The 27,863-nt window shown below is 46.3% G+C and overlaps 1 protein-coding gene across 1 annotated transcript in view; it reads left to right on the forward strand.

Annotated features, from left to right (window-relative positions):
- Window positions 1–27,863, forward strand: part of LOC146338631 (vascular endothelial growth factor receptor kdr-like) — a 292,764-nt gene that overhangs the window by 98,107 nt on the left and 166,794 nt on the right. The window contains exons 2-3 of the mRNA XM_084814171.1: window positions 83–179; window positions 7,178–7,398. Of these exons, the coding sequence (XP_084670297.1) occupies window positions 83–179; window positions 7,178–7,398 (318 nt within the window). The remainder of the gene's footprint in view (window positions 1–82; window positions 180–7,177; window positions 7,399–27,863) is intronic.

The following is a 27,863-nucleotide window of genomic DNA, read 5'->3' on the forward strand; positions in this document are numbered from 1 at the left end:
CCACTCCAGTTTAGGGAACGAAAAAGATTTGAACTATAGAGTTTCCACCTAATATGTAGTAATTTCATCTTCTTCGGCTCAGGTCTTGCCAAGGACATGAGACTAATGAAACCAGAACTGAACTTTACTGGAGACAATATTATAGTCAACGCTGGAGACACCTTCACGATAATTTGCAGGTAACTAGTGCCTGGGGAATCCTAGACAAGGTATGAATTTGGGCTCATGGAAGTTGAAACACCCTGAAAAGGCAAAAATCCATCCTAGAATATGTGGTGTAACAGAGCATTCTACTTGTATGCATGATGCAAGCAAAATAAGCAGCTCTCCCCAAACAACTAAGATCTGGGGAACAATTAAGCCCTGACCACAGTGTTAGGGAGATGTATATGTTTGAAACGTTTGTATCCCACATTGTTCTCCCTCTCTCATAATGCTAGAACCCAGTGGGGTCATCCCATGAAGCTGATTGGTGGGAGATGCAGGATAGATCAAAGAAAGGACTTCATCACACAGCACTTAGTTAAACTATGGAATTCACTTCCACAAGATGCAGTGATGGCCACCAATTTGGATGGCTTTAAAAGGTGGTTAGACAAATTCCTGGAGGAGAAGGCTATCAGTGGCTACTAGTCCTGATGCCTCTATGGCACCTGCAGGAGTCAGAGGTAGTAAGCTTATGTACACCAGTTGCTGGGAACATGGGTGGGGGGGTGCTGTTGCACTCATGTCCTGCTTGTGGGTTTCCTGTGGGCAGCTGCTTGGCCACTGTGTGAACAAAATGCTAGACTGGATGGACCCTTGGTCTGATCCAGCAGGGCTCTTCTGAAGTTCTCGCCAAAGCAAAAGGAGGTATTACAACAAAACTAAAAACAATAAAACCACAGAACTACAACATTATTGGGACCGTAGCATGCGGGGAGGGAAGGTTTATTGCTTCCCTCTCCAGCTGCTATCAAGAGAAAATCTCTCTCTCGCTCTCTGTCTGACACACACACACACACACACACACACACTGCAGCTATGAGGCTTAGAAAAAAGTTCCTCTTGGTGTGGGGATTCATCTGGGGGGATGAGGCTAGGGAGGAAAGGGATAAAGTTCCCTTCGCTGCATGCTCTATTAAAGAAAGACGAAGATGTGGCTGCCTGCCTCACACTCAGCATCACAGGTAATTTGGCCCTGAGTGGGGGCCAATGCACATGCATCTCTCTTGATTCTGGTGCATAGAGTCTCTCCGCTTGATTACAGCTGCTTTTGATATATTGTTAAGAACAATATATTGTTTCCACCCAAAGCTCTCTGATGCATCTCAAGCTGTTAATTAGCTCTGCATCTGAGTGACCCTTCGTCACTGTGCCTAATAGCTGCTTTAAACCCCTAAAGACAAATTTTGTTGTTGTTCAGTCGTGTCCGACTCTTCGTGACCCCATGGACCATAGCACGCCAGGCCTTCCTGTCCTGCGCTCTCTCCCAGAGTGTGCTCAAGTTCATATTCATTGCATCGGTGATGCTATCTAGCCATCTCATCCTCTGCCGTCCCCTTCTCCTTTTGCCTTCAGTCTTTCCCAGCATCAGGGTCTTTTTCAGAGAGTTTTCTCTTCGCATTAGGTGGCCAAAATATTTGAGCTTCAGCTTCAGTATCTGTCCTTCCAATGAGCACTCAGGGTTGATTTCCTTTAGTATGGACTGATTTGACCTCCTTGCAGTCCAGGGGACTCGTAACAGTCTTCTCCAGCACCACAGTTCGAAAGCATCAATTCTTCGGCGCTCAGCCTTCCTTATAGTCCAGCTCTCACAGCCATACATTACTACTGGGAAAACCATAGCTTTGATTAGACGGACCTTTGTCGGCAAGGTGATGTCTCTGCTTCTTACTATGCTGTCTAGGTTGGCCATAGCTTTCCTCCCAAGGAGCAAGCGTCTTTGAATTTCATGGCTACAGTCACCGTCTGCGGTGATCTTGGAGCCCAAGAAAGTAAAATTTGTCACTGCTTCCATTTCTTCCCCTTCTATATGCCAGGAAGTAATGGGGCCAGATGCCATGATCTTCGTTTTTTTAATGTTGAGTTTCAAACCAGCTTTTGCACTCTCCTCTTTCATCCTCAACAAGAGGCTCTTGAGATCCTCTTCACTTTCTGCCATTAGGGTGGTATCGTCTGCATATCGGAGGTTGTTGATAATTCTCCCAGCAATCTTAATTCCGACCTGTGATTCCTCCAACCTGGCATTTCTCATGATGTACTCCGCATATAAGTTAAATAAGCAGGGTGACAATATGCAACCTTGTCGTACTCCTTTCCCAATTTTGAACCAATCGCTTATATGCCTTTTTTCGTGGGATCCTCTGCCATTGTTATTTTAACATCTAGAACTTAATTTGTGGAAGGGTGGGTGGGTGGATGCATCTTGTCTCTAGTGAACATGCGTGTAAATGACTGTGCATGGGCACTAAGGCACAATACAGCATATAGCCTGCCATTACTCACACTGCAGCTGCTAAGGAATATTTTGAACTACTGATAACATATTGTACGACAATTATGATTACCTAGTATATATTTACCAAAGAACAATAACTCACCCAGCTTTTAAATCTGTGGAGTAGATTATTACACTCTAAATGAATGCTGCATACAAGGGGCGGTGAAAAATGGCTGATTTTTTTTAGTGTGTGTGTGTGTGTGTGTGTGTACACTCAGGCAGTGACACTTGTTGTGAAAATTATGGTGGTACAAACATGTCCCTACAATCTGAGAAATGTTGGGATGGAGAATAATCAATGTCCTTTCCTTCCTTTCACTTTTGAAACAAATTGCTTTCCCCTCCTCCCTGCGACAGTCTACCCTATGAGACAGAGAAATAAACTGCCATGTCATACCTTCAAATGAACAGGCCCAAATACAAAGTATGCTGTAAAACAGAGATACCCAGACCTCATGAAGTTGGACTGTTGATCATTCCTTCTTTGAAGCATTTTTTTTCCCCCACCCACTGACAACTGTGTGTAAAATAATATCTAAAGTCACACAGTTGCTGTGCGCGGGTTTTTATTTTGCTTCAAATCTTATTTTTAATGGGGAGAAAGACTTGAATCATCCAAATGCTATAACAGAACACCAACAGTTCATTGCAACTTGATCGGCATGTGACCTGAGCATTATATGCTATAGGAGCCCTGTTTTTTCCTAAAGCTACGCGAAAAAGAAAAGGTGCACTTGACACCTGTGTTATTGTTTTGCAATCTCCTTCTTCCTCTTAGAACCAGGAGAAACCAGTACAGAGCTTTCGGCTTCAACCCAGAGATCAGAGACAGCAGTAGTCAGGAACGCCATTGCCCATGCAGCAGGCAGATTGTTACCAAGAACTGCTCAGGGTCAGCATCAGGACCAGGCATCATATGGCAGCGGCGGGAGCCCTTGTGTGGCCCTTAAAATATTCCATCCTGATGATGCAAGAACCATGGGGATTCTGGCTGCCATGGCTGCCATGTTAATTCTCCACAGTGCCCCCAGAGTAATGCTACATCAGGGGCATTGTGGGTAATTAAAATGGCAGCTAGATGCAACTGTCCGGCGCTATTTGGCACATATCTGCTTCCACCACTGCCCATCACCACCTGGTAAACCCACCAGAGCCCACTGGAGGAGAGGGCTCACCAGAGAGCACTTTGCCCAGGGTCCTCGCAAACCTGGAGCTGGCACTGGATCTGCTTCTTGGGAGCACTTTGCCCCACGGCACGGGTCTTCTGGTTAGTTTCCAGCCCTAAGTCAGAGTGCTGCTTATGACTCTAAAGCCCTGAGGTTGCATCCTGGGCTCAGGGTCTCTGGTGCAGCATTCACTCAGAGACTGGGGGGAGTAGTGGTGGTGCACAGAGAGGGGAGCAAGCCATGATCCACAGTGTACTCCCTCCCTTTCTCTTGGCAAAGCACTAGCCAAGGAAAGGGTAGGTTTTGCAGCAAAAGGTGACTTTATTTTTGCTAGGGGAGAAAAAACGTTGCTCCCTCCTCTGGCAAGTTTTTGCTGTGTAAAACTAACCCTACAAAAATTTGCTTCATCCCTAAATTCTCCTCCCATCCTCAGGCCTGTTGGACAACTACTCTGCTAGGGCTTTCAAGACACCTAGAGACAAATTCAATGTGACAGGGTGGGGGACCAATGATCAAGTCACACACGCACCAGTGGAGGCTGGTGGCTCCAATGCCACTGTGCTGGGTTTCACCACCCCACTGACATTGGAGCAACCAGCCTCCACTGATATACACACATACACAGTGACATGGAGTGAACTGAATCAATTGCAAAATACTTGCATTATGCAAACATAATACAAGTAACTATCATTTCCCAACCCTATGGCTAAATGCACATTCAGGTGTAGATTTTGGTCAGGGAATCCCCACTCTATCAGCTCTGTGGCCCTGATCCTATTCTCGCTCCCACACTCTCTCCACACACAGGCTCCTTCAAAGCAAAGAAAGATATTAGGAGATCTATTTACAGATCTCCTGGGCATCCCATATAGTTTCGATCTTAGGGAGCCCCTGTGCTTGTACATCACAACAACAACAATGTATAGAAGCAAGAATTTTGACAAATGTGTCTATTCACTTCTGACTGGGCAAAGCGGTGCCTTGTGGAATGTTCTATTCTGTGCCTCTTAAAGGCACAGGAAACTCTTCAGTTCTGAATCTGGCAACTTTCTTTCCCCTTCAGCTCTCTCACGCCATGGTTCTCTGCCTTCCAACGGTCCCTTCCCAGTAGAGTTGCCCAGTGGGAACATCGGGGCAGGACCTCAGGACAGAGGTATAGGACCCCGCTTAGCAGAATGACCAGGAAGGGTCCCAAATGCAGCAGGGCTGGCTTAACACATTTTGAAGGAAGTGGAATAATACACATTGCCACTTGAAGAGCCCACCGACCCACCCCCATGAAGCCTAGCCCAGAGTCCAAAATTACCTACGTCACCTGCACCACTGGAATTGCCATCTTTTTCCTGAGCCTGCTCTTCTGTAGTCCACAGCAACGGACATGAAGACATTATGCAGGTGAAGGGTTTCGCAACAATTTGTCTTCATGCTAGGAAAGGTTATAGCTGCATGATTTGTGTCAGCTGCAGTTAAAGGTACAGGAACAAGAGAGAGTGGGCACAATCCCACTGCCCCTCCACATATTTTCTAACATGTGAATAAAGCTATAGACTCAGTAAAAATGCTTTAATCCTCATGTGTGAAAATGTGTCACTGTCAGCCCCGAATCACATCTCTGTGACGCCTTCAATTCTCTCTTTTTCCCCACCTCCTCTCTCTCTCTGTCTCTCATTCACACACACACACAGATGGAAACAAATAGATTTGAATATAATTTGGAAGAAATATATAGTGTGTTTTTCCTGTAGTGTCTTTGAGCATTTTTACAGCAACGTTTCCAGCTACTTCAACAGGCACTATTTGTTCCACCACAGTGGAATATAATCATACCTTTCCTCCAGAATCAATATTGCTTCTAAGAACATTGCTGTATTGGAGAAGAAAGGTGGGAACAATCTCACCTTAACCTCCCTGAAGTTTTGAAAAAACTTTTAACTTATCTCCCAAATCAACTTCAGCAGTCACTCGCCAATGACAGATTTCTTTAAAGAAGTTGAAATCACAGAGAATAGTGACAGGGTACCTATTCCAGGAAAAAGAGACAGCAGTTATTACCAACTTTTCTCCTTCAACGGAACTAAAAGCGGTGTGCAATATTAACATCATTATACAATTACACACCACAAAACCAAAAACACAACCAGTAAAATGTATGAGCATATAATGTAATGTATGCAGTGGTGCTGTGGAGCCAGGGTTCACACCGAGGCAGTGCCAGCACTTTTTTATTAGCAGGGATGCTGACGTCATTTGCCATCCCTCTCAGACCTCCCCATTCCCTCTGAGCTTAGCTGCAATCCTCACAGTCACTGGGGGTGGAGGATGAATTTTCTCAGCAACAATATATAGCTGTGAGCTACCCCTGCTGTAATGCAAAGTATTTTGAGGTGGCCTGATGTTGAATAGGCAATTAAGACCCATTAGCTTTACAAAAGACCTGCTCCTGGTGGAGATGAAAACTGCTAGAATTGGTTTGCTGATATGCATCAACACAGCGGCCTACCTTTTTGGCCTCTCTTTGGGAGCGTGATTCTGGGAACTGTCACGATGAGGGCTTGCACTTCAAAATTTACCACTACATCACTGAATGTACATACAAAACAATCTAAACACAAATTCCAACTAAAGAGCAGCAGTAGGTACAATCCTGACTGCTCTTCATGGCCAGTAGCTTCAGACCACAGGAAAGGTACAATCCTGACTGCTCTTCATGGCCATTAGCTTCAGACCACAGGAAAGGTACAATCCTGACTGCTCTTCATGGCCATTAGCTTCAGACCACAGGAAAGGTACAATCCTGACTGCTCTTCATGGCCATTAGCTTCAGACCACAGGAAAGGTTTTCTGGTATGTTTTTACTTGGTGATGGAAGCTAGGTAGAAAGGTAGCCAGGCAGAAGCCCCTTGGGAGTGAATTCTGTAAAGCTGTGGGGGGGGGGTCATCACAGAGCAGCCCTGCTCCTTGGGTAAGAGGCAAAATGGGGAGCAAGGCCTCTCCCAACAGATCTCAAAGAATTGGTAGGAACATGTGTACAAAGATGCTCTCCTAGCACGTGTAGCAGAATCTGAGCACTCAGAGGTTATGCCTGGTAGGTCAAGGGATGGCAACTAGTGAGGGCAGAAGAGGGCACCGGGTTAGCCTGCAAAAGAGTGTAGCATCGTCTGGTGCCCAGAGGGCACCCAATGGAGCTGTGGGGAGGAGGAGAATGGATGAGGGAACCTCATAAGATAGCCTGCCCCGTGGATTCTGTCTCCTGGCTGTGTTCTTCCCTGAGGAGAAACCCTCAAATGTCAATCAGACCATAGGACTGGGAATGCTGCCCTCAGATACATGGGATCCAGTTCATTAAAGGGGAACATCAATTGCACTAGGAAAATATACCAGCATCCAGCATGGCTGAGCTAGAATTGATGTAACACAATTCACACACTCCACCCGGAAAGAGGGCTGAAATATAGGTTAGCCATACATGCACAGTTATGCCTGAAGACTAAGACCGACTCTGTATTTCAATACGTTCTGTTGACAGGGGCTCACACGGTTTGACATGGTACTGGGGAGACGACCGACCCACAGATGACAAGCGGTGGCATGTAACCAAGCAGAAGTGTTCAGACAGGCTGTGGCAGACCTGCACCAGTCTTGTGGTCAACCAAGCTGTCACCAACGACACCGGATACGTCACGTGCCATTACAAGAACCTCCCTTTGAATGAAGAACTGAAGGCCAAATTATACGTGTTCGTCAGAGGTAAATGGTTCGACAGGGATGGGGTGGGTCACCGTGGGTAGGGGTCTTCTTCTAGAACATCCAGTGGTACCATGTGAAAGATGGCAAGGGCAAAGAAAAGGGTATGAACTGCTATGGTGGGAGTAGAATAGAAATATGGATGAAACCTGGGGGCATTTCTTACGCTTGCTCATGTATCATGGGCTTGCACATTGCATGTTCATCCTGAGTCCCGCAGGGTGAACTCTTTCATTTGGGTTCACACTGGCTCTGTGGAGAAGGGTTCATTGAAAAGAAAAGCTCTGACAGAGGGCCTCAAGGGTGACAGAGGGAGTGGACCTTTAAAGTAACTAAGGGTGCAATCGTATGGATGTTTAGACAGAAAAAAAGTCCTACAACTCCCAGCATTCCCCAGCCAACCATGCTGGCTGGGGAATGCCGGGAGTTGTAGGACTTTTTTCTGTCTAAACATCCATACGATTATGCCCTAAGTGTGTGCGTGCATGTGTGTGGGATGACACCCAGAACCCAGAGAGCTGTGCGGTGCAGTGAGAGAGCTGATGTGGTAAACTCCCAGCATTCCCCAACCACCCTGGCTGGCTGGGGAATGCCGGGGGTGTTGGACTGTGACTCAGGAGATCCGAGTTCTAGATCCCACTCAGCCATGACATTCACTGGGTGACTTTGGGCCAGCCACTGACTCTCAGCCTAACCTACCTCACAGGGTTGTTATGAGGATAAAATGGAGAGGAGGAGGGCCATGTCAGCCAACTTGGGTTCCTTGCAAGAGGAAAATACGGGGGGATATAAATTTAATAATAAAAAGATACACCTCAGCTTGAGGAACTGGAAGGGTTAGGAAGGCAGAGAACAACCGTGGCCGGAAAGAAGAAGCTGGAAGTGATTGGAGAACATGGCTTGATCTGAAGCACTCGGAGACCGTAAAATGGAGGTGCCACGCCAAGCATCAGCACCACAAATAGGGAGCAATGCATGCGGCCAAACAGATGTTTGTCAGGGCCCTCCTGCCTCTCTATATTATCCAAATGCTGCCCGTCACTTTTTGTTTTTCATGGCCACTCAGTTGCTTACTGTTTTAATACTATGTTTTTACCATCCTGAGGGCACATTGCTATGCATGTTTAGACAGAAAAAAATCCTATACCACCCAGCATTCCCCAGCCACCATAGCTGGCTGGGGAATGCTAGGAGCTGTAGGACATTTGGAATGTCGAAAAAGGGTTGTGGGTGCTCTCACAAAATGGCTGCCATGTCAGGAGGCTTGCCCATTCGTAAAATGGTTACCATGGTGGGCATGGCAAACACTCATTTCCCAGAAGGCAAACTGGTGAGACCAAAAGAAAAGTGACTTGCTCAGGAAGGCAGAGGTGGGGGGTCTGATCGCCAAAACACAAAACCACACTTTTGAACCCAGATTTATTTGCATATTTATTACATTTCTATACTGCCCAATAGCTGAAGCTCTCTGGGTGGTTCAAATAAAGATGGAGCTGGAAGGCAGCACTTTGCTTTGCAACATACCAAAATAAAACAAAATACAAATTTAAAGATAAAAAAAAATAAGGAGGGGCAGGGAACCTGGCAGGTGCCAAGGGAGGTGACTGTGGGCACACTGGTTCCCACAGGCACCATGTTGGAAACCCCAGGGAGTGCATTTCATAGCAGGGCTGATTTCTGAGTAAATATGCACAGGAGTGTGCTATAAATTACTTATTTTCTTTTTTCCTTTTGTACATTTGTGGAATTCCCCCTCTTCGTGATACAGTGCTTTTGGTGTCTTTATCAGCCTTAATTCCATCCCTGAGCCATTTTCCTTTCCCATTACAAGATCCTGACCCAACCCAGCATCTCAGCCACAGGAAGCCAGACACTAAAAATTGAGCTCCCTGATCACATGCAGTGCCCTGGATGAATTGCTTGAATTGCTTTCCCTGCAGTTACCTCTGCATGAGAGTTGAGGCCCACCTGGGACTGGCTAGGACCTTTCCTTTTTATAAACACAATCCAGCATTATGAAAACCTTTCCTGTAGTGGGTAAAAACTGAGCTCTGATTAAATTTAGAAAAGGCTCAGGATGTCCTCTATCTCCAGCAATTTGCTTGAAGATTGTAAAATTAATCTTGCATTTCAGTGAGACATAAATGATAGTCTATATAAAGATAATTTTCTTTCACTGGGAAACTTGCATAGAAAGAATGTTTGCATACTAAACCATCAGCCCCAAGGACAGAAGAAGCCAGTGAAAATTAAAATAATATGTATACATAATTGCAAAATATGACATTCATAAATATGCATACATATAGGAGAACCTGGATTAATTAGATTCCAATAAAAACAGGTTCCAAATCCTCTGAAAGATTTGGTTCACACTATACTTTATGAAAAGTGCAATTATTAATTCCCCTACAAATTGTTGGGGTTCTTTCTTTCAAATATATATGTACTGCCTTTCGAAATGAAGTCTCCTCAAGGTAGTTTACAAGATAAAAATTCAAAGCAATAAAATATAAAATGCAGTTAACTAAAATAACAGCATAAAACACTCAAATGAACAGCAATAGTGAAAACTCTAGTTTGTAAAATAAGGATTGGCTTCCATTAATTTAAAAGCAGTCTGCAACTTCCAAGTCTTTAAGGCCCATGTCAAAATAGTCATTAAGGAAGTCACACACACATCCTGTGGTAGAATTGTCCATAAGGATGGGGCCAACACAGAAAAGGCCCTGTCTCTTGTGCCCACCAGCCTGATAGATCTTACTGGTGGGCATGTGAGCAGGGACCCAGTAGCCAATCTTAGGAGTCAATCTTAGGGTTCATGCAGGGGTAAATAATCTTTAAAATAGCCATTTTATTTTGCTCCAAAGTAGCAGAGGCAGGATACATCTGAACAGAAAAAAGGAAAAGATAGGGAGGGGCTGCTTAATTTTTCAGCTCAAAATCACCCTCCCCATGTTTATTTTATTTATTTATTTTTAGCAGGGAGGGGGTTATGGGCGTGGTGGATATCCTGCAGTTAGGCTGGACTCAAAATAAACCAGAACTTACAAAATCAAATAATCTGCTTTATTCCACTTCAGCAGCACAACCCCCCACCTCTTACATACACATATACCACAAATAAAACTCCCAGCAGTAGCAACTGCAGCCATGCGAAACAAATAATCAAGGTTGTTAGCTACTGCCCGCTTGCATACCTTTGATCTTTTCCCTCTGTCTAACTCCTGCTACAGATATAAAACCTTGCATAGAACTTCGGATCCTCCCCTTCCAGCTGCTCTTTGCAGGGAGGAAGTAAGGCCACTGCCACTGCCTAGATCACATGAGATTCAGCAGCCGGTAAGCCTCTTAGCGCGCAATCCTGGTTTAGAGAGAGAAAAGCCTGCAGCTCCCAGCATGCGGCTGGGGAATGCTGAGAGTTGTAGGCTTTGTCTGTGTCTAAACATGCATAGGATTGTGCCCTTAAGCCTCTTGTGAAGGAAGCTTGATCCCAAATCAGCTTTCAAACCCTAACAAGAGCTTGATTTGAGTTACTTAGGGCGCAATATTATGCATGTTTAGAGAGAGAAAAGCCCTACAGCTCCCAGCATGCCCCAGCCATGCTGGCTGGGGCATGCTGGGAGTTGTAGGGCTTTTCTCCTTCTAAACATGCACAGGATTGCACCTTTAATAGACTCTTTTTCCAGGTAAGTAGTAGAGCTGCCTTTCCCAACCTGGTGCCCTCCAGATCAGTTGGATACAGCAGGCTGGGATGATGGGGACTGTGGTCTAACACATCTGGAGACCACCAGGTTGGGGAAGGCAACCTAGAGCTAGTTTTACCATGCCACAATCCCCACCACCACCACCAGCCACACTAGCTTCTCTATATCTTCCCTGTGTAGATGGGAAAAAAGCTTGAGGAGGGTGATTCTGAGCTGGAAAATAGCAGGAGGCAAAAGTGTTAAGTAGCTTCTCTCCATCTGCTCTTCTGATTTGTAGCTTGCCTGGGCCTGCTTTGGTTAAAAAACAACAACAACAAGAGGAGAAGGAGGAAGACAAGAGAATTGAGAAATCCTGAAGTTTGAACTAAGTATCATACATGCCCCCTAAAGTAATGTTTTGTAGCATCATTCTGTTTACCTCTGTTTTGCATTACGTAGGTGCCACTCAGTGTGGGCCCTAGGCAGGGTGTCATCTGATGTGTAGCTGCAGTTCCCCAAAATGCAATGCCCTGGACATTCTGTTCAGTGGCATTGTGGGTTAAAAGGTAAGGCAGCTGCCATGTCCTTATGGTTGCCGTCATACTTCTGTTAGCCCACAAAAGGGAAATCAATCCCTTCCAATGGCTTTAAAGACAACTTGGTGTTCACACTGAGTGAAGCTGTTGGTTCAAGAACTGTTTCGGGATTGAACTGGGCTTTGGCAAGAGTAGGTGCACAATTGGTCTGGTTATTTATGGGCCCCAGGTAGGTGGCATGAGAAAAACAAGGAAATTGGTCTTCCTCTGAGAATAGCAGAGGGAGAGAAGAATAGTCTTTTTTTCCTCTTTTGTTCCTAGCTCAATGCTGAAATCCCAAAGCATTATTCTAATGGAAGTCGTGCTCCTTGGCTACTGTTTCCTGAGCTTGAGTTTGTTTTGACAGCCTCCCCTGTGGAGTTTTCCAGTCCTGTTAGATCCTTGGCATGTGGCTGGAGCCCCTTGCAGTTGAACAAGGATCTCTTCTCTCTGTTTCTCAGATTGCCCAGGGTAATAAATAACCCTGAGACTCCTCTTTGAAAAACTGTTTGCTACTTTCTGTCTAGAACGTCTCAGATCTTAGACAGTTGTTTTTGTGGCTTTACCTTAAAGTCTCAAATTGTGCCTGGAAACAGTGGGGTTAAAAGAAGAAGAAATAATAGACCTGAATAGATATGCTATGCAAACATCTTCATTGTAACTGAAAACCGTGTTTGTGGCATGTGTGAATTAAACCAGAAGTGCTCTGTAATTTCCTAAGGGCGCAATCCTATCGGGATATTGAGCCGCCTCCAAACTTGGAGGTGGTCAGCTATCCAGTACAAGGCAGGCAGAGCGTGGATGGGTTGAAAGTCTTGAATTGTAAAGGTCTGTGAGAATAAAACAATCTTTGCCTGATGCCGAAATACATGAAAGTAGGCATCAAGTGGGTCTCTCTACAGAGGGCATTCCGTAAACAAGGGGCCACAGCTGAAAAGACCACAGAATCATAGGGCTGGAAGAGCCTACAAGACCATTGAGTCCAACCCCCTGCTCAGTGCAGAAAGCCTGATTCCCAGGCAGTCTCCCATCCAAGTACTAACCAGGGCTGACCCTGGTTTGCTTCCGAGATCAGATGCATCCAGCCCTTTGGACACCTGCTGTGTCTTGCAGGGGCACTTGGAAAAGGGCTACCATTGATGATTTCAGGTCATGGGTGATGTCAGAGTGGAAACTGAGCCCATAGAGCCCCAGAGCAGTTCTGATTCTGAGGAAGAACAGCAATCCGTGGGAGAGGAGCTCGCTCATCTCTCACAGGCACAGCAGCTGGCAGAGATTCCTCCTGCCAGCATTCCTGGGAGAGATAGTGACCCTGGCAGTGAGAGAGCGCTGGAGGGGGGCTTGCTGGATGCTCAGCGCAGACGCCGGGAGCAATGACAGATGGAGGGCACTAAAAGGAGGCGTAGCGCTCGTTTGGCGCGCAAACAATGGTTGTGTCCTGAGGACCCAAGGGAAAGAGGGAGGATCTCTCCCTAGCGTATAAGTTCAGGGTCTTCCCATGATTCTCCTTCAAACAGGGACCAACTGCCTTACCTGGAGCTTAGTCTACTCTGCTATCTTTCCCCAGTGCTATTCCTTGCTTTGGTGCTAGTGATTAGTATTTGTAAGAGTCATAAAGTAACAAAGGAATAAAGCCTTGGAAAGAATCCTCGTCGTATGTGTCCTGAGTTGGCTATTGGAGGGGACTGCAAGAGGCAGCTAGGGTGCTCCTGACAGGTAGCTACCTATGGGAAGAGGCAATATAAGTTTAATAATAATAATAATAATCGATATCATCATGTGGACTGCTACAGCCCACAGAAATAAAGCAGTGTGTGGGTAAATAAAGCTTAGGCCTGGAGGACAAGGAAGGAGGAAAATGAAGGTAAGAAGAACAGTATTCCAGGCTTGCTGATCTATGGATTGGCAAGCTAGGAACTGCATGCCCAAACCGGGCCAATATGTTCGTTTTGCTTTTGCTCAATGGGTGGTTAGCTTAACATTCAGATCATTTCCACAAGGGATCGGCTGAGTTTTAAGTGGGTTTCTTTTTCTCCCTCAGCCACGCATGTTTTAAAAACAACAACATGATCACAGCTACCCGGCCTGCTGCTGCTGCCTCCTTGTTACAGCTTGGTTGCAGCAGTGCGTTGGCTCATAATGTGGGCAGCCAGGTTCCCTCTGCAGACAGACCTTCAATGGAAAGTCTTAAGTTACTCCTTTTCCTCCTCCCACTCCTCCTCCACCACACATTCAAGCTGCTGTTGCTGCTATTTGCTGCTGCTTCGGGAGCTAGAATGAATAAGAAATCCCCCAATGCTACCAGCAAGACAAATAGAACGAAGAAGGGATAAGCATGAAAAGAGAAGCAGGACTGCCATCCCAAATCTGCTGAATTTTGACTTGTTCCTGCCAAATGTACCCATTCCATTTTTAGTTGGCTTCCTTGACTCGAGCCCCCTGCAGAGGTCCTCTGTAGAGGATAGGGTGCATGAGTAATCCGTTTCAATTATCTCACATTGTTTTCTTTCTAGTTCTTTTAAGCAGAGTTTTGCCTTCCTCTCTTATTCACTTGGCAGCATATTCTGATTATCTGACTATCTGAGAAGCAGAAATGTGGGACTGGGGTTGACAGCAAATTGCCTCTACTTTGGAAAAAGTTAAGGATGTGCTCCTTGGACAAGGACAACTCCACTCAATGCCAGACCCTCACAATCAGCTGAGACAGAAATTTGAGACAGAAAAGCATCTTATTCGTGTTGAATTCAAGCTTAAAAGCCAAAATATATGTGCATTGTTCATGAAATTGTCAGTGGTGAATCCCACACACACATACATATGAGGCCCTTAATGGCCCTGGACAAGGTCATGTTAAGATCTGCCTTCAGACATATGAACCTCCCCAGGATTGTAAGACCCACTTTGGAGGCCCAGCTCTCTGGCCCACCCCCACTGGTGTTATACTTGGAGGGTGCCATGGACAGGACATTCTCAGTGGTGGCACCGCTGTTCTGAGACACCCTCCTACGGAAGGGCTGGCAGGCTCCTTCTCTTCCCATATTAAGAAGGGTCATAAAGACTTTTAGTCCAACAGGAATTCAAAGAATAATTTCTCTCTGCTGCTTTTAATGACTTTAAACCATTTTTACTGCTGCTTGGTCGTTTGCACATATAAATTGGGTTTTTTTTAATGTTTGGGGCAGATTTTATGTAGAAAAGTATATAAAATGGAATAGAGCCGGTGTGGTGTTGGACTGGGAGCCGGGAGATCCAGGTTCTAGTCCCCACTCGGCCATGGAAGCTCACTGGTTGACTTGGGGCCAGTCACAGACTCTCAGTCCAACCCACCTCACAGGGTTGTTGTTGTGAGGATAAAATGGAGAGGAGGAGGCTAATGTAAGCTGCCTTGGGTTCCTTGCAAGAGGAAAACAGGTGGGATATAAATGAAATAAATAAATTAAAAACTGCACAAAAGCCGGGAAACAACTGGTGATCAGGGAAAGGGCTAAATATTGCCACACCCCTTCTCCTGGCCCCACTGCCTTTCTCCCAGCCAGAGATTCTTTGGTGGTTTCTTTCCTGGCTTTTCTGCAGTCCCCCCCAGTCCCCCCCTCCTAAGGCTTAGATACTGGCAGTAAGAGCTTGAAGCTACACTATGCTGGTATTTTTTGTATTTTTGGACTCACTCCTTTTGTCTTCAGTCTCCCCCCTTTGTCTTTGGCCCACCACTGGAATGCAGAGTGTCTCCAAAACGGAATTTGTCCCTCAGGCGTGCAACACCCCTGCTGTATGGCAACGTGCTGTTGCAGATACTAGCAGAGAGAACACGGACAGGAGACCATTGCCCGTTTTGTCACTGCCTCTGGAAAGGCTTCTGGTCATGTCTTTGAATCTGAGAAATGAAACGTTCGTTCGACTGGTTTTCAGGCACTCTTCTGAATCACTTTCAAATGGTGTAATTTGTAAAAAAAAAAAAGACAGCCCAGTGTTCGAAATATGAATGGATCAATGTTAAAACGACAACGAGAACCCAACTCCCTGTGTATAAAAATTGCACGTCAGCGTTGAAGGTTTTAGTTAAATTCATTCTGTTATCATCCCACTTTTCTACTCGAATGTGTGTGTGCTTTCATGGTAGGGCAGCATCCAAAGATTTGACCCGCACACACACTCACATTTCTTCAGCCCTACATTCGCCTGTCTCATTCTGCTGCATGTGTAGACCAGGCCTGAAGGGAGGAGGGGGGTGGTTTTTTCAAGGTGGGCCTCATAGGAAGTGCTGCCGCTTTCTTTCTTCATGGAGGAGGATAGAGGGCGGCGACTTCATGCATGGTTCCCTAGAAGTGGCACAGCCTCCTATGCAGGGCGGCTCCAGGTCTTTGAGGGCCCTTGGGCAACACCCCCCCAATGGCCCCCCAACCTCAGTGAGTCGGCCTCCTCTCTGCCCTCGTCAGCAGCGGCTCTTTCTCCTCCTCCTCTTTCTCATCATGGCCGCCACTTGCTTGCTTGACAGGCAGAGAGCTGGGGAGGAAGTCGGCCGCGGCATCTCCCGCTCCGCCTTCCCACCACCACCGTCGTCTGGGCCAGAGCAAGAGCAAGGTGAGCCAGTTGCAAGAGTCAAGAGGGGGAGAAAGTCCAGAGGGACTCTTATCCGTGGGCCCCTGCTGGGGCATGGGGCCCTCGGTAGGTGCCCAATCATGCCTACCCATGATGCCAGTCCTGCTCCTGCCCCCTCAGTTGCCCTCCATGAAAGGATGGGATCGCTGCTGTGAGGCTTCTTGCTCATCCCGTTCCCAGCTGGAAGAGAAAGCGATTGTGGGTGGAACTGCTGCTGACCTCTCCCCCTCTGGCAGCAGAATGGCTTGAGTGAGCCCTGGTGCATGTACCTTGACATGGCCGGATTTCCGCACAATAAACACAGAAGCAAGGACTAAGAAAGGACTGGGTCCTTCTGACTTCTGTGTGTTTATCATGAGGAAATCTCACAGTTTCAGGGAGCCATTCATGATGGATTGCTCCACACATCTATCTTGCTGTTTAAATGCAGTTATCAGAGTTCAAGATGTTCTCCGGTTCACGCTCCGCATTCTGATTTAGTGTGGCGTGTGCACTATTGTTCCCTGTGCAAGCTCCTCCTGTGACTTTCTGTGCATCTCAAAGCTTCCTCCCTGTTTTTTCTTCTTGTTGTCTTTCTACTGCAGATTAATGTGGCTTCATTTCTCCAACTAATCTCTGCTGACTGATCTCGAACGTGCCCTTTCTCTCGCCCCCGCACCACTTTCTGACCCATCATTTCTGCCTCTTCAGCTCTTCCATTTGTGTATGCCTCCTTGACCTGTGCTGCATTTAGGCTGTGAACGCCACACCCTGCCTGCTTTCCTGCAAACTTCTATTGACCTGCCAAGCCAGACAGCCTGTCTGCGGGACTCACAAAAAGAAGCACTTTTCCATCTCCTTGGACTTCCCTGACAGCTGATAAGCCGCTAACATTCTGCAGTGCGTGTCTGTCTCCACATGGGACGTGCATCGCAGCTCTCCGTGGCTTTCTTTCCTCGAAGGAGCGCCGGGTGGTGTTTGAATGGGAGGGAATGAGCTGCCTCCGCAGCATGAACATTTCATCCTGCAGCGGCAGCAGTCGCTGCTCTTAGGAACTGAGGATGTCAGATTAGCCTACATGATAAAGGGTGGCCCCATGTGCTGAATCAGTATTTGACATCTGATAGCTGACACGCAGTAGCCAATGATGTGACCTGACGACTTACAAGAGAACTGAATAAATTTTACATAAATGTCATTTGATGTCATTTATAAATGTCATAAGGAGACATTTCACCTGGGATAGGTGAAAACCTCACTGCAGACTGTGTCCTGTACTCATCTGTGTGATGAGTGGACAGGATCTGTCCTTCACACTTAATAATTATCAGGATAACCCAATTATAATAATAACAACAACAACAACAACACCCTATATTTTAGACTGTTTTCAAAATAGTTTTCTTCCCAATGAAGCTTACAAATGTTATAAACAGGAAATTAAAAGAAAAATACAAAATAAAATAAAAGCAGCACACTATCATATAAAGATTTAAAACATTTGAAGCATTTAAAAGCCAGCCAGATCCAGACAGAGAGATCTCAGCTTTAAGAAAAAGAGATATCCCAAAACTCTTCTTAACCAAACGTGCACTGATTGAATCAGAAATGTTTTAAGGGCATAGGGGAGGGAGTTCCACAAACAGGGAGCCATTGCTGAAAACTTTTGAGTGGCCAAGAATGCATCTAGAATGCAGATAAGTGCTCACTTCATTCTCAGAGGCTGGGGTCACCATTGCAGGAAAGAAGTTCAGCACCCACTGCAATGGTATAAGTGGGTGGTGCATCTTTTTACTTTCTCCTCTGTAAGGGCACGGCTGCCGTTCATTGGTGGTCTGTTTCTGGATGTGATTCAAAGTGCTGTTTATTACCTTTTAAAATCCTGAATGGTTTAGGAACAGGACACCTAAGGAACTCCCTCATCTTGTATTTATTTATTTATTTGTTACATTTCTATGCTGCCCATAGTCAAAGCTCTTTGGGCATCTCACAAAACAAAACTTGAAACCATAAAATACAATTACACTAAAACCTAATATAAAAACCTTAAGTCTGAAACATAATGAAACAAAGTAGGAACCAAGATAAATGCCAGCAACAGTGCAAAGATCTAAAAATGGACTAATGGAATCAAAGGGCTAAAAAGCCTGGGAAAATAAAAAAAGCTCTTCACCTGGCACCGAAAAGACCACATTGTAGGTGCCAGGAAAGCCTCTCTGGGGAGGTCATGCCACCACTGGGGTGCCACCACTGAAAAGGCCCTCTCTCCTCAGTAGCTACCTGCCTCACCTCATTCTGTGGGACACCCTGTATGATCCTGCCCATTTACTAGGGTCATCAGGAAAGGCCCTCTTTCATGGCACCCTCTACCCCCCCCCACCCTGCATCTGAGGTGTAGTAGGTGGGAACGTGGGACCAAGAGGGCTTTCTCAGCTGCCATGCCCACTCTGCAAGTGCCTGCCTCAGGAGACACCCCCACCCTAAATAGTATTTGGCCAAGGTACTGGATGATTTTGCTGCGTGCCTGTGCGGGAGAGAGTTAACGGAATCAGAGAGGCTGTGTTGTTGGGGGTGGCGCAGAAGAGAGCCAGGGGCGGGGGTATATTGGAGAGGGGTCAGGAAGTGAGAGCAAAGGAAGGCAGGAACAAAAAAGGCCAGAGGTGGTGAGGAGAGCCAGGGCCAAGGGAAGACTTCCAGGGAGAAAGATATTTCTATTTTTTAATTACAGTTTCACCCCACCCTTCCTCGAGGGAGCTCTGTTTAGTATACAGTGCCACCCCAAGAAAGGGGCCTTTTTTGTACTCCATTGTTAACAACTGAAAATGTCTACAGCGCAATTTTTTTTAGTAAATATATCTAGTTATTTAAATTGGTTTTGTAAAAACTTGTACAGAGATCTCATTTCTGAAAACCCTGTGCCTAAGGCGATCCCACACTACCGAAAGGTCCTTTTAAAAATATTAGGAGGGCATTTGTTTCTGTGCTGTTTCTAAGCAGGACGAGAAGGGCCTGCTTACTAGGAGAGGAAGTCGCCAAGGGCATTGTGACAGTGGTAAAGCTACAGGCAATATTGTTTCGAATGGCGCAGTCCTATACTTGTCTACTCAGACGTAAGCCCCGTTGAGTTCAATGGGACTTACACCCAGGTAAATAAGTGTGGAATTATGCCATAAGAGTCAATGGTGGTAGCAAGTGAGGTCAGCAAGCCTGTAAACTGGTAATGTATAGGATATTACTAAATAATGGTCGCCTTATGGTTGATTATGTGAAACTGTTTTTAGAGATCATTAGCTCTGTGTGCGCTGTCTGTTTAAATGTTTTTATGTAAATGTTTTTATACTTTGTATAATGTATTTTTTAATGGGTTATAATCTTTGTAAACCATCCAGAGAGCTTCAGCTATGGGGCAGTATAGAAATGTCAATAATAATAATAATAATAATAATAATAATAATACTGATGATTATGATAAAGTGTATAGGACTGGCTGAAAACTGCAGTCCACTATCCATTTTATCCTCACAACAATCATCTGAGGTAGGCCAGGCTGAGTTAATGACCCAAGGACACCGGGCTTCTTCACACGAGGCTCTTTATATCACAGCTTTACCGGGGCTTCTGCTTCCATATTCTTTTCACGTACTTCCACTTTTTCCCCCAGGGACTAGTTCCTCTATCTGCAAGCTCTATATGTTTCATTATACAGCCTGTAGGTGGCGCTGTGTTATAGCGCCACTTCTTTTCACAGAGAAAATTAACTCACGATATTTAAATAGCTCATTATCCATGATCTTAAAACATAAATGGGATAACAGTCAAAAAGCACAGGAGAGGTCCTGGAGCTTGATGACATCATGTAAAGGACCCACAAACTTCCATAAGTAATGAATCTCGATCGCAGGATAAAAGCCGCATGTGGAGAAGCCCATTGAATGAGCTCTGTGGTTGCAGTGAGGATTTGAACCTGGGTCTCTTGAGTCCTAGTCTGACACTGTAACCCAAGAGTCTTCAACATGGTGCCCATGAGCAGTAATGTGCCCACAGACACCTTTTGGCACCCACCAGACTCTTTGCCTCTCCTGATTTTAATGTTATTTAAAGATTTCTTAAAATTGTTATTGTTAACGGGGAGGCTGGCATGCTGCAAAGCAAAGGGCTGCCCTCCAGCACCATCTTTATTTGGATTCAAATGAGTGCTCTTGTGTTTTGGAGCCAGACCCCACTTCTGCCTTGTAATTCAGTTCTTGGGTAAGTGACTTTTCTTTTAATCTTACCAGTTTGGCTTCTGGGAAGTGAATGTTGTGTGACTGGCCGCTCCCACCATGGCAGCCATTTTATGAATGGGCAAATATCTCTCTCCCATGGCAGCCATCTTGTGAGAGCACCCTTGACACACTCTCAGAATTCCTAATGTGATCCCTGACTGAAAACAGCTGGGTGTCCTTGTTCTAGCTACTACACCACAGAGCTGGAGTGAAGAGACAGAGAGAAAGGAATGAACCACATTAGGCTGCGATCCTCCCCTCCTGTCTATGACAATTCATGGGTTTTTTGTGTTCTCCTGTCTGCATCCATGTTTCCCAGTCTTCCCCAACCTGGTGCCCTCCAGATGTGTTGGACTACAGCTCCCGGCATCCCTAGCTAGATCAGTGCCCTACTGGCTGGGGATACTGGGAGTTGTAGTCCAACACATCTGGAGGGCTTCAGGTTGGTGAAGGCTGTACATGCCAGCCAGTTATTAAGAGCCAGAAGCTTTCTTCTGCCAAGATCGCTCACTAGAAAGACAAAGGCTATTACAGACTTTAAAACAGTTGTCATTTTACTGGGTAGGCTTAACAGATTTGAGCTGAAGCATTAGACCTTTAGCTTCAAGTGCTGATTTCATTCTGGCTTCAGGCTAGACAGTTACATAAAAAATGGCCATTCAGGTGGGGCCCACTATTGTAACAACTAGCGAGATCGGCTGATGTTTCATTATGGGTGCCAATTTGGAGTGATTCAGTAGTCTGGGTTTTGTTTTTTTACCAGACCTGTTAAATCCAAGGGCAAGGCGTTCATGAGTGTGTTAAAAGGGCACAATAAGGTCACAGCGGGTTTGATTCTTTTGCTGCCAAGGAAGCTGAGTCAAGCACTCAGGTGTCTAATGGACTGGATTCTGCAGTATGAGGGATGTCTTACAACAGAGCGTAAAGGTCATGTAATTACTGGTGTGACAATGGGGATGTGCATAGAAATGTGTCTGCAGAGCTGGAGTGTAGCTGGGTAGTTCCAACCCCATTTCCCTCTTTCAACTGGTTTTGCCCCATTTCTCTTTCCCTTGGTCCCTTCATCCTCCTTCTCTCTTTCCTCTTCCTCTGTCAGCTGCTTCCTTCTCCATCTTCTTGCTCAGCTCCAAGTCCAGACCATCCTTGTGGCCACACCAGTGACACGCCCGAAACGCTTGCCAAACCTTTAAGAATGCATCCCTGCTTCCCCGGGTCCTGCAAAGTTGCTTTGTTGTGCTCCAGACAGATTCTGCATGAGTCGTAATGAGCCCATGTTCATTCGGAGTTCTTGCTTCCTACTCTTTTATTTATTCACTTAGTTACTTATTTATTACATTTGTATACCTCTCAGTAGGTGAAGCTCTTTGGGCAGTTCACAACAGTTAAAATAATAAAATACAACAACATGACAGAACACAATCTAAAACTTCTAAAAGTTTAAAACTAAAGTAAAAACCAGGAGCAGTGTGACGATCTAACAATACAATAACAGATTTAAAAGCAAAAAAACCTGAAGGACTAAAATGCCTGGGAGAATAAAAAGGTGCAGAAAAGATCGCAATGCAGGCACCAGCTGAGCCTCTCTGGGGAGGACTTTACACAACCCATGTGCCACAACTGAAGAGGCCCTCTCCTAAGTAGTGACCTGCCTTAGTTCATTTGGCTGCGGCACCTGGAGGATGGCTTTTGAAGATGATCTAAGGGTCGGGCAGATAGATATGGGAGGAGATGATCCTTCAGGTAACCTGGCCCCAAGCTGTTTAGGGCTTTAAAACTTAATACAATGCTTTGAATTGGGCCCAGAAATGGACTGGAACTCTTAATGGACTCTGTATTCCCCTTTTCCCTTACTTAGTTGAGCTGTGTTGATTGCTAGACATGCAGATAGGTCTGAGGTGAGAGTAGGGATTGGTATAATTACTCTTATTTTAAGCAGGGGGAAGAAGTGCTGTTTTCCAAAACATTTCTTAAAGAGGAGGAGCATTTGAGGGGCTTTCTCCCCAATGAAAGTTTTTGGGTTTCCAAATGGAATCACCTTCATACACAATTCCTCTTCTCTCATCTTTTAGATGCAACCTCTTTCACCTGAGGCAGCAAAGTGGTTCAAGAGAAAAAAGTGGATAGGCAGGGAGAGGACAGAATCACAATGGCATGGGAAGATCGTACAGTACAGATAGTTTATACAGATATTAGTTATTTAGTTATTTTATTTATTTAAATACTTTTTATCCCACCCCTCAGCCAGAAAGGCTTCAAAAATGGTTTTCATGCAGTCGGCAAAACAAAAGGGTCCCTTTCTGCAGGCTTATAGTCCAAAAAGTCATGACATACAAGGAAAAGGAGACTGGGGGGAGAGAGGAAAAACTGAAGCAGGGCTGGTGGAATGGTCTCCCTTCCCCTCTCATCTCCCTCTGTACAGCCTGCTGCAACGGCTGCGGGTGGTGACGGTTGAAGGACAAGGAGCCTTTGTGGGGAGAGTCTTTCTGTCAAACAGGGCCTATGTTAGCCTTTTTGTAAAGCATACGCTTCATGCTCCTGACCTCTCCAGATACACAAAGGCAGACATGGTGGAGCAATTATCTGTTTAGGCAATGACCTCCACCATGTTAAAAGCCCGAGACAGCAAACTGACTTGTATTTTGAAATTACCTAGCATCGTATCAAGAAGAACTTGGTGAGGGTAAAAAGAAATGACAGCCACCTGTAAATTTGGCCCCCTCCCCTGAAAATCCCCTAAATGACCCCTCAAATTTGCCACCTTGGCAGTATTTTATTTTGTCACCTAAAGTGTGTTTTTAAATGGAAAGGGAAAAGTTGAGCTTCTCTTCTTTCCTTATTTCATGATGATTATTTTTCATACTGGCTGCAGAATTCTTTTTAATTCACCTCCAGGAGAGATTAAAAGCTTCTGGATCTGATGAAAAAAGTCAAGAGGACTATATTAGATGTAATATTGGCAACAGAAGGAAAAATGCTCAGACCTTTCTCCCAAGCTGAGGGAAAAAACCCTCCCAGTCATTAATGGCCATTTTAAATGGTATAGTGTAGTAGTCTATTTCCGGCTTTTGTATAAACCTGCGGCCAGCTCTTTCAGTCTGGAAAGCTGATGTGTAATTTACCTACCCCAGCATGCACTGATAATGCAGAGCAGCACATTGCTACTCTAATTGCGCTGCTTGGCTTTCTATCAGGGGCAGCGTTGGCCTCAGTGTGGGCCTCGAGGCAATGTGGTTCTGCTTTGACCAAGCAAAACCAAGGAGGAGCCGGGAAAACTACTAAAAAGAAAAAAAAAAGCAAACCACCAGAGATGGCAAACCACCCAATCAAGAAAATAACGATCAAATTATACACAGACAACGAAGAGTCTTGTGGCACCTTAAAGACTAGCAAATTTATTCTGGCGCATGCTTTTGTGGACACTGTCCACTTCATGCATCCGATGGAGTGGACAGTGTCCACGACAGCTTAAGCCAGAATAAATTTGCTAGACTTTAAGGTCTGTCGTTTTTGCTGCAACAGGCTAACACAGCCGCCCCTCTGGAAAGTATACATAGTAGTAGAATTAAACTGGATAGCTCAAAAGCATTCATTTATAAAGGAGCTCCAATGCTAGAAGTAGCTGCAGTGCCGGAATTCAATATGGCCTTGGTGGAAAACATGGCCAGTCAGTTGCTGGTCAGTTAATCCTGAGCCAAATTACATTATAGCTCATTGTGAGCCTGCTTTACTAGGGTCATTCTCTCTTGGAGTATAAGACTTGCATTTTTCCCAAGGTGGTACCACAGTTAGCTCCTTTCCCCTCCTTATTACTAGTCAAGCCTAAATAAATGATGCAGAGTGGTAAAAACTGCAAGAGATATTGTGCAAATTTGCAGCAGAATGTGTGTGTGTATTATATTATTTATAGATAGATAGTGTAGATTTACCATACATTAAGCGGCATAGGTACTCTGCCACTAACTATAAATTGACAGGGAGCGCACATAAAACAATACACACAGATGTAGATATAAAACACAGACATATATCGTATATATTTAATTTTTAGGTTTTTTAACTTATTACATTTCTTAATCGCCCATCTAGCCAGTCACCTGGCCGCTCTGGGCGATGTACAATAATACAACAGTTTAAAACAATAACATTCCACATTAAAACATCGTATTTCTAAAAATACCCTAACCCACCCCAAATGCCTGCCTGAACAACCACATTTTTAATGCCTGGCAGAAGCTCATTAAAGAGGGGGCATGGCGGAGTTCCCTAGGGAGGGAGTTCCACAGAATGGGGGCCACCACAGAGAAGGCCCTCTCCCTCATCCTCACCAGCCCAGTTGTCCTGGCTGATGGGACAGAGAAGGCCATCCGAAGCTGATCTTGTTGAGCAGCCTGTCTGGTGTTGCTGGAGGCGCTCCTTGAGATAGGTTGGGTCGGAACCATATAGGGTTTTAAAGGTCAAAACCAACACCATGAACTTGGCCTGGAGAACAACTGGTAACCAGTGCAACTCCTTCAGCACCAGAGTGATGTGATCATGCTGGCAGCTGCCTTTAACCAGGTGAGCCACTGCATTCTGCACCAGCTGCAGCTTCTGAACCATCTTCAAGGGTAACCCCACGTAGAGCGCATTACAGTAGTCTAGATGAGAGAAGACCAAGGCATGTACTACCAATGGGAGCAGATGGTCGGGAAGGTAGGGGTGCAGCCGCCGTATCAGATGGAGTTGGTACAGCGCTGTCCGGCTCACAGTTGACACCTGAGCCTCCATGGACAGCTGGGAGTCTAAAATGACCCCCAGGCTGTGGACCTGGTCCTTCAAGGGTAGCCGTATCTCATTCAACACCAGGTTGACATCCCCCAACCTCCTCTTGTCTCCCACCAAAAGTACCTCGGTCTTGTCAGGGTTCAGCTTCCGCTTATTCCTCCCCATCCAGCCACTCACCATCTCCAGACATTTGGACAGGGATTCTACGGCCCACCTTGATGAAGATCTGAACGAGAGGTAGAGCTGTGTGTCATCTGCATACTGATGACACCGCACCCCAAACTTCCTGATGATAGCCCCCAGCGGCTTCACATAGATGTTAAATAGCATCGGGTGGAACCCTGCGGCACCCCACAAGTGAGCGGCCACGGGTCCGACACCTCCTCTCCCAGTGCTACCCTCTGGTACCTGCTGGAGAGGAAGGACCAGAACCACCGTAATATGGTGTCTCCAATGCCCAAACCCTCCAGGCGGTCCAGAAGGATACCATGGTCAATATCAAAAGCCACTGAGAGGTCAAGGAGAACAAGGAAGGAGCATTCACCCCTAACCAAAGCCCTCCTCATATCATCCACCAAGGTGACCAAGGCCGCTTCTGTCCCATGCCCAGGCCTGAAGGCTGATTGAAATGGATCTAGATAATTGGCTTTTTCCAAGTGTGCCTTACAACTGCATCGCCACCACCCCCTCAAGCACCTTACCCCAAAACGGCAGATTAGAAACTGGGTGACAGTTGTTCAGGACTTGGGGATCCAAGGAGGGCTTTTTTAAGAGCGGTCTTATCACTTCCTCCTTGAGGGCTGATGGCATCACTCCCTCCTCAAGGGAGGCATTCACCACCACCCTGATCCCCTCACCCAGCCTCTCTCTGCAGCTCATAATGAGCCAAGATGGGCAAGGATCAAGTAAGCAGGTGGTCGGCCTTACAGATGAGAGCACCTTGTCCACTTCATTAGAAGGAAGAAACTGGAACCAATCCCACAAAACCGGTTTGTCACAGGCCGCCTCTCGCTCACTAACTATATCCACGGCGCACGGAGTAACACTCCTGATCCGATCAATTTTACCCACAAAGTGCCTTGCCAAGGCCTCAGAGGAGGCCTTCGAATGCTCCATCGGTTCCAACTGGACTGACCAGGCTCCGGACCACTTGGAACAGCCTCTTGGGAAAGCACTCTGCAGATGCAATCAAGGCACTATAATATTCCTTTTTTGCTGCCTTCACCACCGCGTGATAGGCTGAAGATACAGCTCTAGCCCATGTCTGATCGTCTTTGGAGCGAGACGTCCGCCACCGGCACTCTAGCCATCTCACCTCCTGTTTCAGAGCTCGTAACCGCGGATTGAACCATGGTGCAGTCCGAGCCCTGTTCAGGGGGAGAGGTCGTTTCGGAGCCACCTGATCTAATGCCCCAGTGATTGCGGCATTCCAGCCACCCACCAGGGTCTCGATCAAGTGGCCGCTTGTATGCTCCAGAGAATCCCCAAGTGCGTTCAGATCCATAAGACGCCTGGAGCTGACCATTTTAATGGGTCCTCCACCCCTGCAGAAGGGTTGTGGAACCAAGAAGTCCAGCATCACCAGATAGTGATCTGACCATGACAAAGGGGTAGTGGATATACCCCTGACTTCCAGATCACTCCCTGCTTCTCTAGAAACAAACACAAGGTCTAGCACATGACCAGCTACATGGGTGGGCCTAGTTGGCTAAGCTCTCAGGAAGCCATGGTCTCCATGAAGTCCCAGGGTGTGAGGACAGCCTCTGAATGTACACTGAAGTCCCCCAACAACAGTAAGTTAGGGGACTGTACACACACATCAGAGACCACCTCAAGCACCTCGGCCAGGGAGTCAGTCGTGTAGCGGGGTAGAATCCCCAGACTGCTCTTCAGGCCCAACCTCCAGTACATGCACTCAGCAACCTTGGTCTCCTGGAAAGGGGGTCTGGTAAAGACCAAGGACTACTGGTAGAAAACAGCCACTCCCTCTCCCCAGTCCCCAGCCCTCGGCTGTTGTGCATACAAAAATCCGGCTGGGTACATGGACACAAGAGTTGGAGCAGCGGCCTCAGCCAGCCAGGTCTCCGTAATACATGCCAGGTCTGCACCCTCATCTTGGATCATGTCATGGATGAGGGATGTTTTCTGGGTAACAGACCTGGCATTGCAGAGCAGTAGATGAAGGCCAGAAGGTGGAGTCACACCTCCCTCAGCCATCCTTTGGCTCTGGATAGGCCCGGAACAGGGGAAAGATATTACACATCTCTCCCTCGTTCCCCTTACCTGGCATGGCCTGCCCCTAGCACTCCACCAGCACCTGCCACCCAGCCTCTGTATAGTGTGGCCCCCAGCACTCCCCCCACTGCCTCCATCAGGTGGACACATGCCCCTCGCTCCCACCTATCAGGCAGGCTACCCACCCCTAAAAACACAACAGAATCCCCCCAAAACCCACCCACTACCAACGATGAAACAAAAATCAACAAAATACATCCCCTTCCCAAATACTGCCAGGCAGAAGTCTGCAGAGAGAGCAGTGGTGATGGTGGCACCAGCAGGCACACCCTCCTCCCCAGGTGGGCACTTCTCCTGCAGATCCTGGC

Source organism: Heloderma suspectum, chromosome 9 (genome assembly GCF_057233095.1).
Source record: "Heloderma suspectum isolate Gila_16-S chromosome 9, 16-S_ref, whole genome shotgun sequence".
Classification (NCBI taxonomy): Eukaryota; Metazoa; Chordata; class Lepidosauria; order Squamata; family Helodermatidae; genus Heloderma; species Heloderma suspectum.